This window comes from Salmo salar, chromosome 13, assembly GCF_965601325.2.
Source record: "Salmo salar chromosome 13, fSalSal1, whole genome shotgun sequence".
Classification (NCBI taxonomy): Eukaryota; Metazoa; Chordata; class Actinopteri; order Salmoniformes; family Salmonidae; genus Salmo; species Salmo salar.
This window is the reverse complement of record NC_138303.1, coordinates 77,086,939-77,103,120: the sequence shown is the minus strand read 5'-3', so window position 1 is coordinate 77,103,120 and position 16,182 is coordinate 77,086,939. Positions and strand designations below refer to the sequence as shown.

General features: G+C 42.6%; 1 protein-coding gene across 2 annotated transcripts in view; it reads left to right on the top strand.

Annotated features, from left to right (window-relative positions):
- Positions 1-3,265: 3,265 nt before the first annotated feature.
- Positions 3,266-16,182, top strand: part of nsd1b (nuclear receptor binding SET domain protein 1b) — a 30,964-nt gene continuing 18,047 nt past the window's right edge. Inside the window, exons 1-9 of one of the 2 annotated variants that reach the window (XM_045693551.2) lie at positions 3,266-3,462; positions 5,769-6,415; positions 8,934-9,075; positions 9,315-9,487; positions 9,620-11,558; positions 11,792-11,904; positions 11,997-12,252; positions 12,454-12,551; positions 15,990-16,035. In XM_045693551.2, coding sequence (XP_045549507.2) covers positions 5,786-6,415; positions 8,934-9,075; positions 9,315-9,487; positions 9,620-11,558; positions 11,792-11,904; positions 11,997-12,252; positions 12,454-12,551; positions 15,990-16,035 — 3,397 coding nt within the window. In that variant the 5' untranslated portion in view covers positions 3,266-3,462; positions 5,769-5,785. Of the gene's footprint in view, positions 3,463-4,648; positions 5,022-5,768; positions 6,416-8,933; positions 9,076-9,314; positions 9,488-9,619; positions 11,559-11,791; positions 11,905-11,996; positions 12,253-12,453; positions 12,552-15,989; positions 16,036-16,182 lie in introns of those variants that run through there. The other variant, XM_045693552.2, reaches the window with a different exon arrangement.

Genomic DNA, 16,182 nt, shown 5'->3' with positions numbered 1-16,182 from the left:
AGTAAGGATATAGAATTTACAGAGGGGATATCTAACCTGGCGGGTATGAGCGTTGGGCCAGTAACCGAAAGGTTGCTGGATTGAATCCCCGAGCTGACAAGGTAAAAATGTGTCATTCTGCTCCTGAGCAAGGCAGTTAACCCACTGTTCCCCGGGCGCCGATGACGTGGACATTGATTAAGGCAGCCCCCCCGCACCTCTCTGATTCAGAGGGGTTGGGTTAAATGTGGAAGACACATTTCAGTTGAAGGCATTCAATTTTACAACTGACTAGGTATCCCCCTTTCCCCTTTCCCTATATATGCAGAGGGAGGGAGGCTGTCATGATGAATATATACATGCATATACTGTATACAGATGTTTTTATAGCAAAAGGGTCTAATGGTTCAAGTATATATTATGTATATTTTCCAATGAGATCAACCCCAAGTGTAGATAGATGAGGTTTGAAATCATTTGTGTTTATTTCATTCATGTTTCATCATAATGTCTTGTCCTTCATATCACTGGACTGGTACGAGCAACACACAACAGATGGGACGTTGTCCTCCACCTTTACCATGTGTTGTGCTGCCCCTTGGTGGTAGAATTATGCCACCACAGGTTTAATTAAAAGTTGTGTTTGTATAGTAAGCCTATGTATTGTATTCCTTTTTATTAACATTGTTCAGCGAGGACCCAATATTCAAGATACTTCTGCTGTAGATCGACGATGGTGGAAATAATATTTTTAAATGTGTAAACATTTACTATTACCTCTAATTATCTTTACATTCATTATACTTATGTGATAATATCATATTGAATGTTTTTGTTTTTAGAGAACAAAGCCATATCTATTCATCCCTTATAGGGCATAATAGGGCCTACTGAAACAATAACAGTCGCTTCAGAGCTTTGGGTGGCAGAGGTCAAGCTTATATTTGACCACTAGGTGGAGTAAGGAGTGAGTAGTGCAGTGGAGCCTGTTGGCCGCGGGCCCAGTAGGCCTCATTAGTTCAGATCTGAATGTCTGGGACATTTGGCCTCCAAACTTGAATTAAATACATTTTTTGTGACCTGATAGGCCATACAAGTACAGTATGTCCGCTCTTCTACTTCTTCTACTTCTAGTGTCTACTTCTTTTTTGAGGTGCATGAGAGAGGTTGTATTTTGGCAATATAGTAGAAATCTCACTATAATAGTGTCATTTAATAGATAAATGTTATACAGAAAAGGTATAGTGCTTTCTATGTAACCAAAGAACTTATGATTAAAGTGCAAAACCTTTTTTTAAAGGATCTTATCTAAAATGTATTCTATTGCACTGGATGTAGAGTTGTAGGGCCTTCGTGATTCTAATGTTCATAAGCACTGAAGTTCACAAGTACAGCTGCATGTCCTCTGAGCCAACGGGCTCATGTCTCATACATAATGCTGCAGGTGGAAGGGGGAAGAAATGTCGCGCCACTAACTAAGCGGCGGCCTAGTTCCTGTTCCCAAGGCCGCAGGAAACAACCTCCCTACGTCCTCCCTTCTTCCCTTTCTCTCTGGCTTCCACAGGAACGACGGAGCCTGGCACGAGCCTGTGAGTAAACCACCCAGGGCTTTAACAAACTGCTGCATCCACCACACCAATAGACAATAATAATAACGCAATGCATGCACCGTTTTTTACACACAACAACATGTTACTGTACATATGATGGTTCTGCCCTCTTCCTTCCCCACCTGAATAAATGTCTGCTTAAAGAACGCTTTATGGTATTACGCTCCAATGGCTCAGATGAAGCACTGATTTTTATGGAGGAGAAGGAGAGATTGTTTTGTTCAAAGACACTGGTAGCAATGTGACAGATGACAGAAATAGAAACTGTTACTCCTCTGAGGCATGTCATTTACTTGTAATAAGAACAGTTTCTGTTCCTTTGCCAGATGAGTCATAACTCATACGCAGGTTGGGAAGGTGATGGTGGGCAGGGAGGAGTGTGGCATCATCATTAAGGTGACAGTGTCACAGTGGATTTGAAGAGGTGACTGTCACCATCCTCAGAGCACAAAACCTAAATTAACCAGTAACTGCTCTAATTTGCAGTTACACAATTACACTCACGCAATCATGACGTCATATTATGTATAATCAATGCATCATGACTTGACTTGACATGACATCTTGAGTTGTTTACTTTTCAGGGTTTTGCATTCACCACCACCAATAGCTGTGGGATTAGAGGACATGTGGGGTTAGATCTGATTGACCCACTGACCTCGAATTATCAATGAGCCAATTACAGTTTTCAATACGTTTAGTAGTGTAATGAACAGAGTTACACTATACTACATATAACACTGTTATAAAAATGACATTACATATGTCATGAACAGTCATGACTGTTGGTGTGCGCTTGTGACAGCAGACTTTGCACTGTCATCATGACACTATTAATTCAATCAAATGTATTTATAAAGCCCTTCTTACATCAGCTGATGTCACAAAGTGCTCTACAGAAACCCAGCCTAAAATCCCACACAGCAAGCAATGTAGGTGTAGAAGCACGGTGGCTAGGAAAAACTCCATAGAAAGGCCAGAACCTAGGAAGAAACCTAGAGAGGAACCAGGCTATGAAGGGTGGCCAGTCCTCTTCTGGCTGTGTCGGAATTGCCTAAGCCAGTTGGGCTATTTTAAACCTAGCCAATTACTTCATTGTGGCATATGTCATCATAAGTCATACAAGCTAAACTAATGTAGCAGGCGTAGAAAGATGCCGGAGCAGAGTCCCCACTTCCCTTTTTCAGGGGAAACGGCAGTTAGGTTTGAAATACTGTATCCCTGAAAACCGGCAACTTACGCTTTCTTACAACACTGCTAAGGGTGGTTATAAACCGACTTCAAAAGCTTACTGTTAATAACATATGGCAGTGTTAAAAGTGTTATAGGCCTAACAGTGTTATGTAGCCCTTATGACAGAGAGTTTTAGCAAAGGGTTACCAAATAAAGCATGAGTATGAAGACTGACATATGACTGAATTACATTATAGTCATGTCATGGACTCATAGAGGACAGTTCATTAACATAAGTGACAACATCGAGCTGTCAGTAAGTAGGCTAATAGGCAGTGACAGACTTTAGAATAGGCCTGTCAATCACTCTCCCACAAAAAGGCATGATGGACTCCTTTACAGATAAGATACTTGTAAGTGTCCACATTGTACAGGTGAAGAGTGAAAACAGCTTGGGTAGAGGTGGAGGAGCACAGGTGTATAAATCAGGCATGGCAGCATGTGGTGTAAAATAAGATGCGAATAGAGTTGTCCATAAAAAGGCTTACTTAAACCTGACTAACTTAATCAGAAACTCATGTGCTCCTGTCTCAAACCACCATTGTCTTCTGCTATGACTGACTTTGCCGACATTACGAACTGCACAGACACAGAGACAGCACAGCACAGAGGAACACACGGCTCACAACAAGATGATGATGTAAGAGTTTACTTTAAGTCGATTTCTTTACGGATATGTAAATAGATAGGCTTTACATCATGTTATGTTTTTTTATCGTTACAGTGCAGTCTAAAAAGGAAAGAAAGACGCGTTTAGTAAGGCTTGTAGACGCATGAACGTGTTTGATCTGTCGGGGCGCTATTTTGACTGTGTGTGCCCATCGCCGTACACTGCAGGCCCTCTCTCCCACCAGGCTCATGCGAGCGAGGCTGAGCAGGCAGCGCAGTTCTTCCGTAGGCTTTAGATTTTCCCCTCGATCAAAAATATCGCATATTCATTTTGTGGAGAGTGTGAAGACATAGCTTGCCTTCCCGAAATACAGAACTGTTATTTGATTAACATCTTTGCATATTTAATGGTTGTGCATTTATCTAGGACGACTCCACTCCACCCCCTATCCACGGTCTCTACCATATAATTTCCTTTGCAACAATCCACACAAATAAGAAAATACGTGATTCAAACTCTCTTTTGACGTTCAGGGCATGATGGAGTCTATGGAAATGCCTGCGAATTATGGCACACTGTCCCCTACTACACACACCAGTTACATTTGCCCGTCGTGAACCTTTCTTCTGTAACCTGACATATGATATACACTAAATACACTAAATATGATTGTGGAAAGTGGTTTCTTCAATGGTGTTTAATGAATGAATGCAGCTTTGCATTGAGGCTTTGGAATGTTTTGGATGGATTGGAAATGTGTGCGTAATTGCGGTTCAATCTTTTTCGCTTTGATGTGAACTTCATAGCGAGCACATTAACACTTTGTGGCCTGTTTTTTGTGAACCGACTCCATTTTGAAGGACCCGGTGAGCAGAGAAAAGGTTTTGCAACTCGTCTAAAGGCAAGGAAGCCATCTGTTTTCTGGGTAGCCTATATTAGAATGCATTTACATGAAAACATTATAATCCTATAATTTAAAAGCGCATGAGATGTCCATATGGGGTATGATATGATGCCATTGTTGGCACAGATTGAGCAAATGACAGGCATGTCTTAGTGATTAATGTGAATGACAGTAATTGAAAATGTATGTGATAAATAAAAACCAGTAGAGAGGAATATGCCCGTATTTTTCCCATCCCACATATCTTTGGATTTTTGGTGGAACTCAAAGCCTCAGCAATACTCCAAGCTGGGGGTTGGGAGGCAGTGCCGATTGGTCCGCTCTCACACAGACACGGGCAGGCAGGGGCTGCAAGGGGCAGGTCGGCAGCTAGGAAATAGTCATAATTTAATAATTCATTGAATATGAGGTAACAAGGAATTAGAAACTTATAGCACTGTATGATATGCCGCTGTAAATGGGTGGTTCTCTCAGTAAGTGAAATGCATGCATATATTTATCGTTTGAAGGGGCCGCTGGTGGTGTAAGAGCTATCGCAAGTAGAGTATATGTCCACAGGATCCTGGCCTAGTATTGCTGCTGCTGGGATTCTCCTCATCCGCTTTCACAAAATTCGAAAATAGCATATTTAATGATAGAAATGAAAGGGTTGACAGTTGTTTTTGCGGTGACCGACGTTTAAATGGTAAGATTCTTGCGGCATATCATTGTCATACGCGTTTTTATTTGTTTAAACATTCCGTCATTGTGTACAGTATACATCTGTCGGTGGAAGTCTGTACGTATGTGTGGCAGTGTGAACTTGTGTGTCGATACTGTATGTTCGCGTGCCAGCTATGCAGTGAACCTATATTTCTGTGGTGCCTCGTGAGCCATGGCACACAGAGTTGATGCACAGGCGCTGTCAAGAGCTGTCCATTTTATTCTTGGTTTCGCGATTTCTTCATCAGCCTTTTGAAATCAACTTAACCCTTCGTTGTCGCTGGGCAGGATAGCGTGTCATTACAGGTACTCTGGTCTAATTTTAACATGACCAGCGGCCTGCCAAACGCGCAATAGGTTGCCACAATTCCACGTTCTTGGCGGTGTAGCGAGGAGTGGAATGATGATGACACTGTTGCCTAATACTTTATTTTCAATTTTTTTTTTAGGTGGGGCAAGATAACCATCTCACACTTTTATGTATAACGAAACCCAGTAATTGTAAACTTTCCTAATTTTACAACACTATTGTTTTTTTATAACTTAAAAAAAAAAAACTTTTCAATAATATACCATTACCATCCCCATTTTTGCCACTTTCTATAATAGCTAACAACGAACAGTAAAACAAATTGTATGTGATCAATAATTGCAAATCCATGCAACAAAAGTTGCTATCACTTATTTTTTTAAATATTTTTTGGGGCTATTTCTGTTTTTTTATGTTTAGGATGGAGCCTTGCCAGGATGAGTCGGCCCTATGAACTGCACATCAGTAATGCTCAGGCCTGTCACACTGACCCAACATTGACCTCTGCCCCCAATGTCCCCTTCTCTCCCTCCTCAAAGCACAATAACCCCAATTCTAGACTAGACCCTCCACGTGCCATGCAGCTGTCCACCACCCCTGCCCTCAAACCTCCATCCACCTATGGGTTCATGCCCAAGGACCTATCCTCTTCCTACAGTCCTCTGATAAGGCTACAGCACCTGACCACCATGGTCAGCCACCCGGACCTGGTACAGCATGGAGAGGAGGAGAGGGAGTTCTCGCACACCCGGAATGCTGTTGGGAAAACTGACTTTGGGAATTCCTTGGCCCTCACAGCTCCCCAGCCAAGCAGCAGAGACACAGACACCAGTAAGACTAATCCTAGTGTGGAGAAGAAGAGTGACTGTTGCTTCTCTGACCCACCTAGTCCAGACTTCTCACTGGATAGCAATAGCCCTTTTGCGAATGGCAGCCTGCACTTTGAGTCCACTTTGTTTGATGATGATGATGAAGAGGATGATGAGGATACAGCTTTACCTCTGACAGACAGACAGAGAAAAGTTGGAAAGTCACCTGAACCACTTCCTGAATTTTTAAACTTGAAGGTAAAGCAATTACTGAAGCCAGGGCTATCTGTGGGTAAAGGCTTGCAGTCCCCTAGTGTCCCCCCATTAACGGCACATGAAGGTTCAGACGAGGACTGGGGGAGGGACTGTGAGCCGCCCTCTCTTGGGAATAGCCCCTCTGGGCCTTCAATGGCAAGTCCTAGTACTGTTATGAACCTTTTGCATAACATGGCTATTCACAGCAACATCATGCAGTACCCAACAGCCCTCATATTTAATCCTGTAACATCACAGTTCTGGCCTGGGTACTTCCTTTTCAGTCCAGATCACCTGTTTTACTGTGCAACATACATTTTCAAGCTTATTGGTTTTGATTATATGTGAAATGTCAATGAAGATAGTGAGAGGCCTAAAGTCTAACTAATTAGCTAGAAAGGTCAAGCGAGGTCACTTCCTCTATAATAGATAAGATCCTCATAGCTGGAGATGATCCATGTAATTCCACCATATCATATGGTGAATTACAATTAATAGTTGTACCTTTTGAAATTAATAAAACACCTGCACAGATAAAAGTCATTAGTCAGGCCATATCCAGAGCTTTGTTTAGTGGCTGGTGTTTAGTGGCTGATGTTATACATGATCAGTTGATACACGTTTAGTAAGGTTGACTGACATCTAGGCCAGAGAGTGTGCACAGAGCTGATATATGCATTTCAGTGTTTAAAATATAGTTGGTAATATAATGTGGATTTGCACTATCTTGCATCTGGTGAAAATTAGGATAGAGTTAAAGGGATTTTAAAGGGCAACTCAGCAACCGTATAGTCTTGGGAAATATTGAAATGCTTGTTTATGTTTACATTTGCGTATTTAAATTGGCATGTAAATTCTGATATAATACTTTTTTTAACTTACAGTACCAGTCAAAAGTTTAGACACACCTACTCATTCAAGGGTTTTTCTATATTTTTACTATTTTATACATTGTAGAATAATAGTGAAGACATCAAAAATATGAAATAACACATGTGGAATAATGTAGTAACCAAAAAAGTGTTAAACAAATCAAATAGATTTTAGATTCTTCAAAGTAGCCACCTTTTGCCTTGATGACAGCTTTGCATGCTCTTGACATTTTCTCAACCAGCTTAACCTGGAATGCTTTTCCAACAGTCTTGAAGGAGTTCCCACATATGCTGAGCACATGTTGGCTGATTTTCCTTCACTCTGCAGTCCAACTCATCCCAAACCATCTCAATTGGGTTGAAGTCGGGTGATTGTGGAGGCCAGGTCATCTGATGCAGCACTCCATCAATCTCCTTCTTGGTCAAATAGCCCTTACACAGCCTGGAGGTGTGTTGGGTCATTGTCCTGTTGAAAAACAAATGATACTCCCACTAAGCTCAAACCAGATGGGATGGCGTATTGCTGCAGAATGCTGTGGTAGCCATGCTGGTTAAGTGTGCCTTGAATTCTAAATAAATCACTGACAGTGTCACCAGCAATACACCCCCACACCATGCTTCACGGTTGGAACCACACATGCGGAGATAATCCGTTCACCTACTCTGCATCTCATAAAGACGCAGCGGTTGGTTGGAAACAAAAATCTGAAATTTAGACTCATCAGACCAAAGGACAGATATCCACCGGTCTAATGTCCATTGATTGTGTTTCTTGGCCCAAGCAAGTCTCTTCTTATTATTGGTGTCCTTCAGTAGTGGTTTCTTTGCAGCAATTTGACCATGAAGGCCTGATTCATGTAGTCTCCTCTGAACAGTTGATGCTGAGATGTGTCTGTTACTTGAACTCTGTGAAGCATTTATTTGGGCTGCTATTTCTGAGGCTGGTAACTGTAAATAACTTATCCTCTGCAGCAGAGGTAACTCTGGGTCTTCCTTTCCTGTGGCGGTCTTCATGAGAGCCAGTTTCATCATAGCACTTGATTGCTTTTTGCGACTGCACTTGAAGAAACTTTCAAAGTTCTTGAAATGTTCCGTATTGACTGACCTTCATGTCTTAAAGTAATGTTGGACTGTTGTTTTTCTTAGCTTATTTGAGCTGTTCTTGCCATAATATGGACTTGGTCTTTTACCAAATAGGGCTATCTTCTGTATACCACCCTACCTTGTCACATCACAACTGATTGGCTCAAAAGCATTAAGTTGGAAAGAAATTGCACAAATTAACGTTTAACAAGGCACACCTATTCATTGAAATGCATTCCAGGTGACCACCTCGTGAAGCTGGTTGAGAGAATGCCAAGAGTGTGCAAAGCTGTCATCAAGGCAAAGGGTGGCTACTTTGAAGAATCTTAAATATAAAATACATTTTGATTTGTTTAACACTTTTTTGGTTACTACATGATTCCATATGTGTTATTTCATAGTTTTGATGTCTTCACTATTCTAGAAAATAGTAAAATAAAGAAAAACCCTTGAATGAGTAGGTGTGTCCAAACATTTGACTGGTACTGCATATTACATTAATTTGAACCTTTTTAAACATGTCTTGAAGTAATTTAAATATTGATTTATTTGGTGTCTATCAACAGATGGACAGCCCAAAGAAGAAGTCCCTTCCACCTGTAAAGTTTTTAGAGGGAGAAGTTATATGGGCAAAGTTCAACCGAAGACCCTGGTGGCCTTGTGAGATGACAGTTGACCCAGTACAGGGAACCTACCACAAAATGAAAGGTAGGCCCTGGTCCTGGGTATTATTTTAACAACCCATTGTTTGGTTTGAACTGATCTAGTAGAACAGATTTGTACTAGCTTGGAAGTGTTATATTTCACAATCCACTTTACATTGAAATGGACACATCTCTCTTGCAAAATGTATTTTATACCTGCGATAAAGGTTCAATGAATATGAAATCTACGAACACTAATACCTAGTGGCCCGGATCCTTTGCTCCTGTGTGGTGATGTTTCAGAGCCCAGTGATAGGCCTTGTCGGCAGTACCACATCAGAACCTTTGGAGAGCCTGTGGAACTTGCCTGGGTCGCAGGGAAAGCTACGCACACTTTTCATGGAGGCTTTGAGTTTGAACAGCTCCCCTTGATACGCAGGAGAGGAAGGCAAAGAGACAAAGACTACAAATACACTGTAATTATTAATGTGAATCAAACATGTGGCGCAGCTTTTTTGTATGTTGGACAATAATCAATCATGTTTTACCTGGATGTATCTAAAATACAAATATTTGTGATTACAAAAACACTTTATTTTCCTCCATAGATACCCAAGCGTTTTAAAGCATCTTGGAAAAAAAGTGTGGCTGAGGCAGAAGCTGTCCTCACAGAGCGGCCCAAAATGGTGGCCTCTATACCTGACTCCATAGATACAACCCTCCATGATGGGTCCACATCAGAGAATGAGGTCCTTCCAATTCCCCCTTTCTCCATTCCATCCGCCTCTATATCCCCTGCACCAAGTCATATAACAAACGGAACTGTGTCACCACAAAGTAAACCTTCCCCAACGAAAGGAAGCATTTTTAAAAAGCCTCAGAGGAAGAAGAATCCAACTAAAGCATCAAAATCAAAAAATGAGTTCTTCAACACCGAAACATATGGAAGCACTGACAAGCCAGAGGGGGACATCGAAGAATGTCCATATTTGGACCTTGACTCTATCCCCAATATTTTGTGTCCTAAAGCACTTGAGCGTCAATCCAAGCTCTCTCAGACTCAGCCCTCAGTTCTAGTAGTAAAAAAAGTAAAAACGCAGCCTGAAGTCCAAACTGGCCTGTGGTTCAGCAAACCAGGAAAAGACAGGCGACTCATCACTACCACCTCCATATCTAAACACAGTTCCTTTAGCAAGGGCCCCTGCAAGAAAAATACTCAAACTGCAGCTGCTGTCAACAGAAAGACACAAGTGTCCAGTGTGGCAATAAAGGAATGCTCTAGTCATCAGTTGAAGACTCCAGTGTCCAGTGTAATAGTCAAAGAACGCCCTGCTGATCAGTCGAAGACTCCAGTGTCCAATGCAACAGTCAAAGAAATGACTGGTGATCAGTTTAAGACTCCAGTCTTAAGTGTGCCCAAGCTCTCGGATCAGTCGAAGGACCTGGGCAAGCAGCCTGCGCATCTGCCCGCTAGCAACCGCCTCATGACCAGAGCCCTTAAAGCTATGGAGGAAGCTGAGCGGAAGGTCTCATCTTCCACAAACACTCCCTCTGATAAACCAGAGACCAAAACAAACTGTTATACAGAGGACAAACCTTCAAAGGTTGACAACGATAATCAGATCATAGCTTTGCCAAATTGCTCTTCATCAAAGTTCACCAGGTCGAAGGACTTTGAGGCAGAGGTTAAGACAGAAAATGAGGGCTTCTTTGTATCCCAGATGCCTGCAGACCTCATACCTCTAACTTCTGGGAAGGAAAAGAAAGAGAACTGTGTGTCTCACATGTCCTGTTCCTCTCCCTCACCATGCTTCTCTCCCATGGACGTTTTCAAAGACATCAAAGAGTTATCCTTCAAGTCCCTGGAATCAAGTGATGGTGATGGAAAACATGTGTCTTTTAAACCAGACACTAACTACAAGTTCAGTACTTTCCTCATGCTGCTGAAAGACGAGCACGATACCAGGGAGAAAGATGGTACACCCTTGGAGCTGGAAATCGGACCACCCAGTGACCATGTAAAAGAAGAGCCTTCAGTGATTCCACCCTTACTAGGAGAGGAGTCACTCGGTCAAGGCCCTAGTCTCAGTAAAAGTCAACAGTACAAGGGCAAAACAAAGGCCAAACCCAAGCTCAAGTCTTCTCTGAAAGTAGAAATCCCACAACTTGAATGCAGCATAAACCAGGACTTGAAAAGGCCAGCCAAAAAGAGAGGCTTGTCTGGGACTAAAAATAAACCTAATGGAAAAGAGCCTTGTGGTAAGAGGTCTCCTGGACCTGGCTACCTTGGGATGGAGGCCTCACACCATCTTTCGAGCAATGCCTGGCAGAAGTTTGACCAGGATTCAGGGACATTAGGGGGGTTGGGGGAGGGCTGCAGTGGGCTAATGAATGAGAGACTACAGAACATGGTGCCTTTGGAGCAGGGTGGTGCAGACCCATCGGTGTCCTTTCAGACAAAGACAAGGTTGGACCAGCAGATTATACCTGCCATCAATTCTGCAAAAACTACACAAAGTACTGGGGAAGGCCAGGAGGCTCCCACAGGTAAGGAATAGGTTTTTTTCTTCTTGGTTTGACAGAAGGGTATCCCAAAGTAGATTATGACTGATCAATGCATTGACTTTGCTTCAGGAATTATACCATAATGAAAATATCAAAAGCTATGAAGTAAAAGCGTCCGATTCAGGGCCATGATGCCAAATTCTGTAGATCATGAAATGACATGGTTTTTACATGTGTGGTATATTCATACTTTTTGCACACTTGTCCTTCATCAGCACATAAACGAATTAGAAAACCAAGCAAAAGACTCATAGAATGGACAGAAGAGTATGATCAGATATTCTCCACAAGGAAGAAACAGAAAAAGGCCCTCCAGTCTTTGAGAAAGGTAGCTCATTCAAACATACAGTATTACATCTCTTGGATTTTCAGGGTTTTGTATCATGATACCAGTTGTATACCCTCTTCATGTTTTTCCAGGTGGCACAGTCCAACAGCAACAAACCAGATCCCCTACCATCAGAAAAAAACACACATGACCACGCCCCTCTGAACCCACTTCCTGAAATACAATCCCTGCCCCCAGAGGAACCATCCAAGACCCCAAATGGACAAGCCCCTCCCCTAATCGAGAACACTCCCCCTCAGGATGCACCTATCCTGTCCATAGATACTCTAACCCTGCCTCCTGAAGCAGACCCTTCGATGTTGTGTGACAGTCTTACAAAGAATGTTGGTGAGAAACCATTTACATATCAAATGTATACTTTGGTTGAATTGCAAAAAATTACTAAATGTTTTCGGAAGGAATGTGCCGTGAAACCAAGGAAAATACTGTTTTTATTACATTACTCCTCTGTAGTAGTGGTCTTAGATCCTAAACACCGTATTATCCCAGATGTGTGTAAAGGTCCATAACAACACTGTCCTGTGGCAGGTGACGTTCCTTACTTGGAAACCATCCGTAAGAGACAGAGAAAACCCACACTGAAGATTCTGGAATACTCGGGGGCTGCCACAATCCCAAAGAAAAAGGTATGGAGGGGTTAGGGAATGGTTGTGCATTGTGCATTAAAGGGACAATGTGCAGTTCAATCAATAACAAAGCATACACCCCACCACTTTTTTGGGTAAAGAGCTTAGGAATGGAGCTGGAGAAATGTTTTATTTATTTATTTTTTATTTCACCTTTATTTAACCAGGTAGGCTAGTTGAGAACAAGTTCTCATTTACAACTGCGACCTGGCCAAGATAAAGCACAGCAGTTCGACACAATCAACAACACAGAGTTACACATGGAATAAACAAACATACAGTTAATAATACAGTAGAAAAAAATCTATATACTGTGTGTGTAAATGAGGTAAGATAAGGGAGGTAAGGCAATAAATAGGCCATGGTGGCGAAGTAATTACAATATAGCAATTAAACACTGGAATGGTAGATGTGCAGAAGATGAATGTGCAAGTAGAGATACTGGGGTGCAAAGGAGCAAGATAAATAAATAAATACAGTATGGGATGAGGTAGTTGGATGGGCTGTTTACAGATGGGCTATGTACAGGTGTGGTGATCTGTGAGCTGCTCTGATAGCTGGTGCTTAAAGCTAGTGAGGGAGATATAAGTCTCCAGCTTCAGTGATTTTTGCAGTTCGTTCCAGTCATTGGCAGCAGAGAACTGGAAGGAAAGACGATCAAAGGAGGAATTGGCTTTGGGGGTGACCAGTGAGATATACCTGCTGGAGCGCGTGCTATGAGTGGGTGCTGCTATGGTGACCAGTGAGCTGAGATAAGGCGGGGCTTTACCTAGCAGAGACTTGTAGATGACCTGGAGCCAGTGGGTTTGGCGATGAGTATGAAGCGAGGGCCAGCCAATGAGAGTGTACAGGTCGCAGTGGTGGGTAGTATATGGGGCTTTGGTGACAAAACGGATGGCACTGTGATAGACTGCATCCAATTTTTTGAGTAGGGTGTTGGAGGCTATTTTATAAATGACATTGCCGAAATCGAGGATCAGTAGGATGGTCAGTTTTACGAGGGTATGTTTGGCAGCATGAGTGAAGGATGCTTTGTTGCGAAATAGGAAGCCGATTCTAGATTTAATTTTGGATTGGAGATGCTTAATGTGAGTCTGAAAGAAGAGTTTACAGTCTAACCAGACACCTAGGTATTTGTAGTTGTCCACATATTCTAAGTCAGAACCGTCCAGGGTAGTGTTGTTGGACGGGCGGGCAGGTGCGGGCAGTGATCAGTTGAAGAGTATGCATTTAGTTTTACTTGCATTTAAGAGCAGTTGGAGGCCACGGAAGGAGTGTTGAATGGCATTGAAGCTCGTCTGGAGGTTAGTTAACACAGTGTCCAAAGAAGGGCCAGAAGTATACAGAATGGTGTCGTCTGCGTAGAGGTGGATCAGAGAATCACCAGCAGCAAGAGTGACATCCTTGATGTGTACAGAGAAAAGAGTCGGCCCGAGAATTGAACCTTGTGGCACCCCCATAGAGACTGCCAGAGGTCCGGACAACAGGCCTTCCGATTTGACACACTGAACTCTATCAGAGAAGTAATTGGTGAACCAGGCGAGGGAATCATTTGTGAAACCAAGGCTGTTGAGTCTGCCAATAAGAATGTGGTGATTGACAGAATCGAAAGCATTGGCCAGGTCGATGAATACGACTGCACAGTAATGTCTTTTATCGATGGCGGTTATGATGACGTTTAGGACCTTGAGCGTGGCTCAGCTCTGAAACCGGATTGCATAGCTGAGAAGGTACGGTGGGATTCGAAATGGTCGGTAATCTGTTTGTTAACTCGGCTTTTGAAGACCTTAGAAAGGCAGGGTAGGATAGATATAGGTCTGTAGCAGATTGGGTCTAGTGTCTCCCCCTTTGAAGAGGGGGATGATCGCGGCAGCTTTCCAATCTTTGGGAATCTCAGACGATACGAAAGAGAGGTTGAACAGGCTAGTAATAGGGGTTGCAACAATTTCGGCAGATCATTTTAGAAAGAGAGGGTCCAGATTGTCTAGCCCGTCTGATTTGTAGGGGTCCAGATTTTGCAGCTCTTTCAGAACATCAGCTATCTGGATTTGGGTGAAGGAGAAATGGGGGAGGCTTGGGCGAGTTGCTGTGGGGAGTGCAGGGCTGTTGACCGGGGTAGGGATAGCTAGGTGGAAAGCTTGGCCAGCCGTAGAAAAATGCTTATTGAAATTCTCAATTATAGTGGATTTATCGGTCTTGACAGTGTTTCCTAGCCTCAGTGCAGTGGGCAGCTGGGAGGAGGTGCTCTTATTGTCCATGGACTTTACAGTGTCCCAGAACTTTTTTGAGTTTGTGCTACAGGATGCAAATTTCTGCTTGAAAAAGCTAGCCTTAGCTTTCCTAACTGCCTGTGTATATTGGTTCCTAACTTCCCTGAAAAGTTGCATATCACGGGGGCAATTCGAGGCTAATGCAGAACGCCACAGGATGTTTTTGCGCTGGTCAAGGGCAGTCAGATCTGGAGAGAACTAAGGGCTGTATCTGTTCCTGGTTCTAAATTTTTTGAATGGGGCATGCTTATTTAAGATAGTGAGGAAGGCACTTTTAAAGAATGGCCAGGCATCTTCTACTGACGGGATGAGGTCAATATCCTTCCAGGATTCCCGGGCCAGGTCAATTAGAAAGGCCTGCTTACTGAAGTGTTTTAGGGAGCGTTTGACAGTGATGAGGGGTGGTCGTTTGACCGCAGACCCATTACGGATGCAGGCAATGAGGCAGTGATCGCTGAGATCTTGGTTGAAAACAGCAGAGGTGTATTTGGAGGGCAAGTTGGTTAGGATGATATCTATGAGGGTGCCCATGTTTACGGATTTTGGGTTATATCTGTTGGGTTCATTGATAATTTGTGTGAGATTGAGGGCATCAAGCTTAGATTGTAGGATGGCCGGGGTGTTAAGCATGCCCCAGTTTAGATCACCTAGCAGCACAAGCTCTGAAGATAGATGGGGGCAATCAGTTCACATATGGTGTCCAGGGCACAGCTGGGGCAGAGGGTGGTCTATAGCAAGCGGCAACGGTGAGAGACTTGTTTCTGGAAAGGTGGATTTTTAAAAGTAGAAGCTATGTAAATGTAACCACTAAATTCACAGATGGGGCAATGGATGCAAGGACTGACCATATATGAGATCAAAATTATGGTTTTAACCATGTTTTTAAGCTATACAGTGTTTGTTTACAATGACATTGTTTACAAACAGTGGAGGAAAAAAATATATATTTTGGGTCTGATGGGGTTAGACAGTTGAATTAAGCTCATGAGGCATTTATACGTTACATTCTTCAAGAAACAATTGCTGTATATAATTAATTTTAAAGTTAAAAAAAAATGTAACAATTACAGATTGCCCCTTTAAGGATTTTTGTATCTTATGGGTGCATTGATTTTCACAGTAAGGAAGGCCTTACAGCAGGAGTTGACTGGTTAATTGTGTATTACAGGTCAAGTCCCTGAAGTCCAGCTCATCAAGCCATGCTGTTCATTCAGGTCAGTCTACACAGGAAGGACCTCCCTCAAACTGTCCGCATTACACAGTTCTTAAGCGTCTTTCCCACTGTTGTGTAAGATGAGTACGGGAAAAGCATTAAGAAATGTAAGGCTATACACTGTTTATCACAATGCTTTGTAATACTG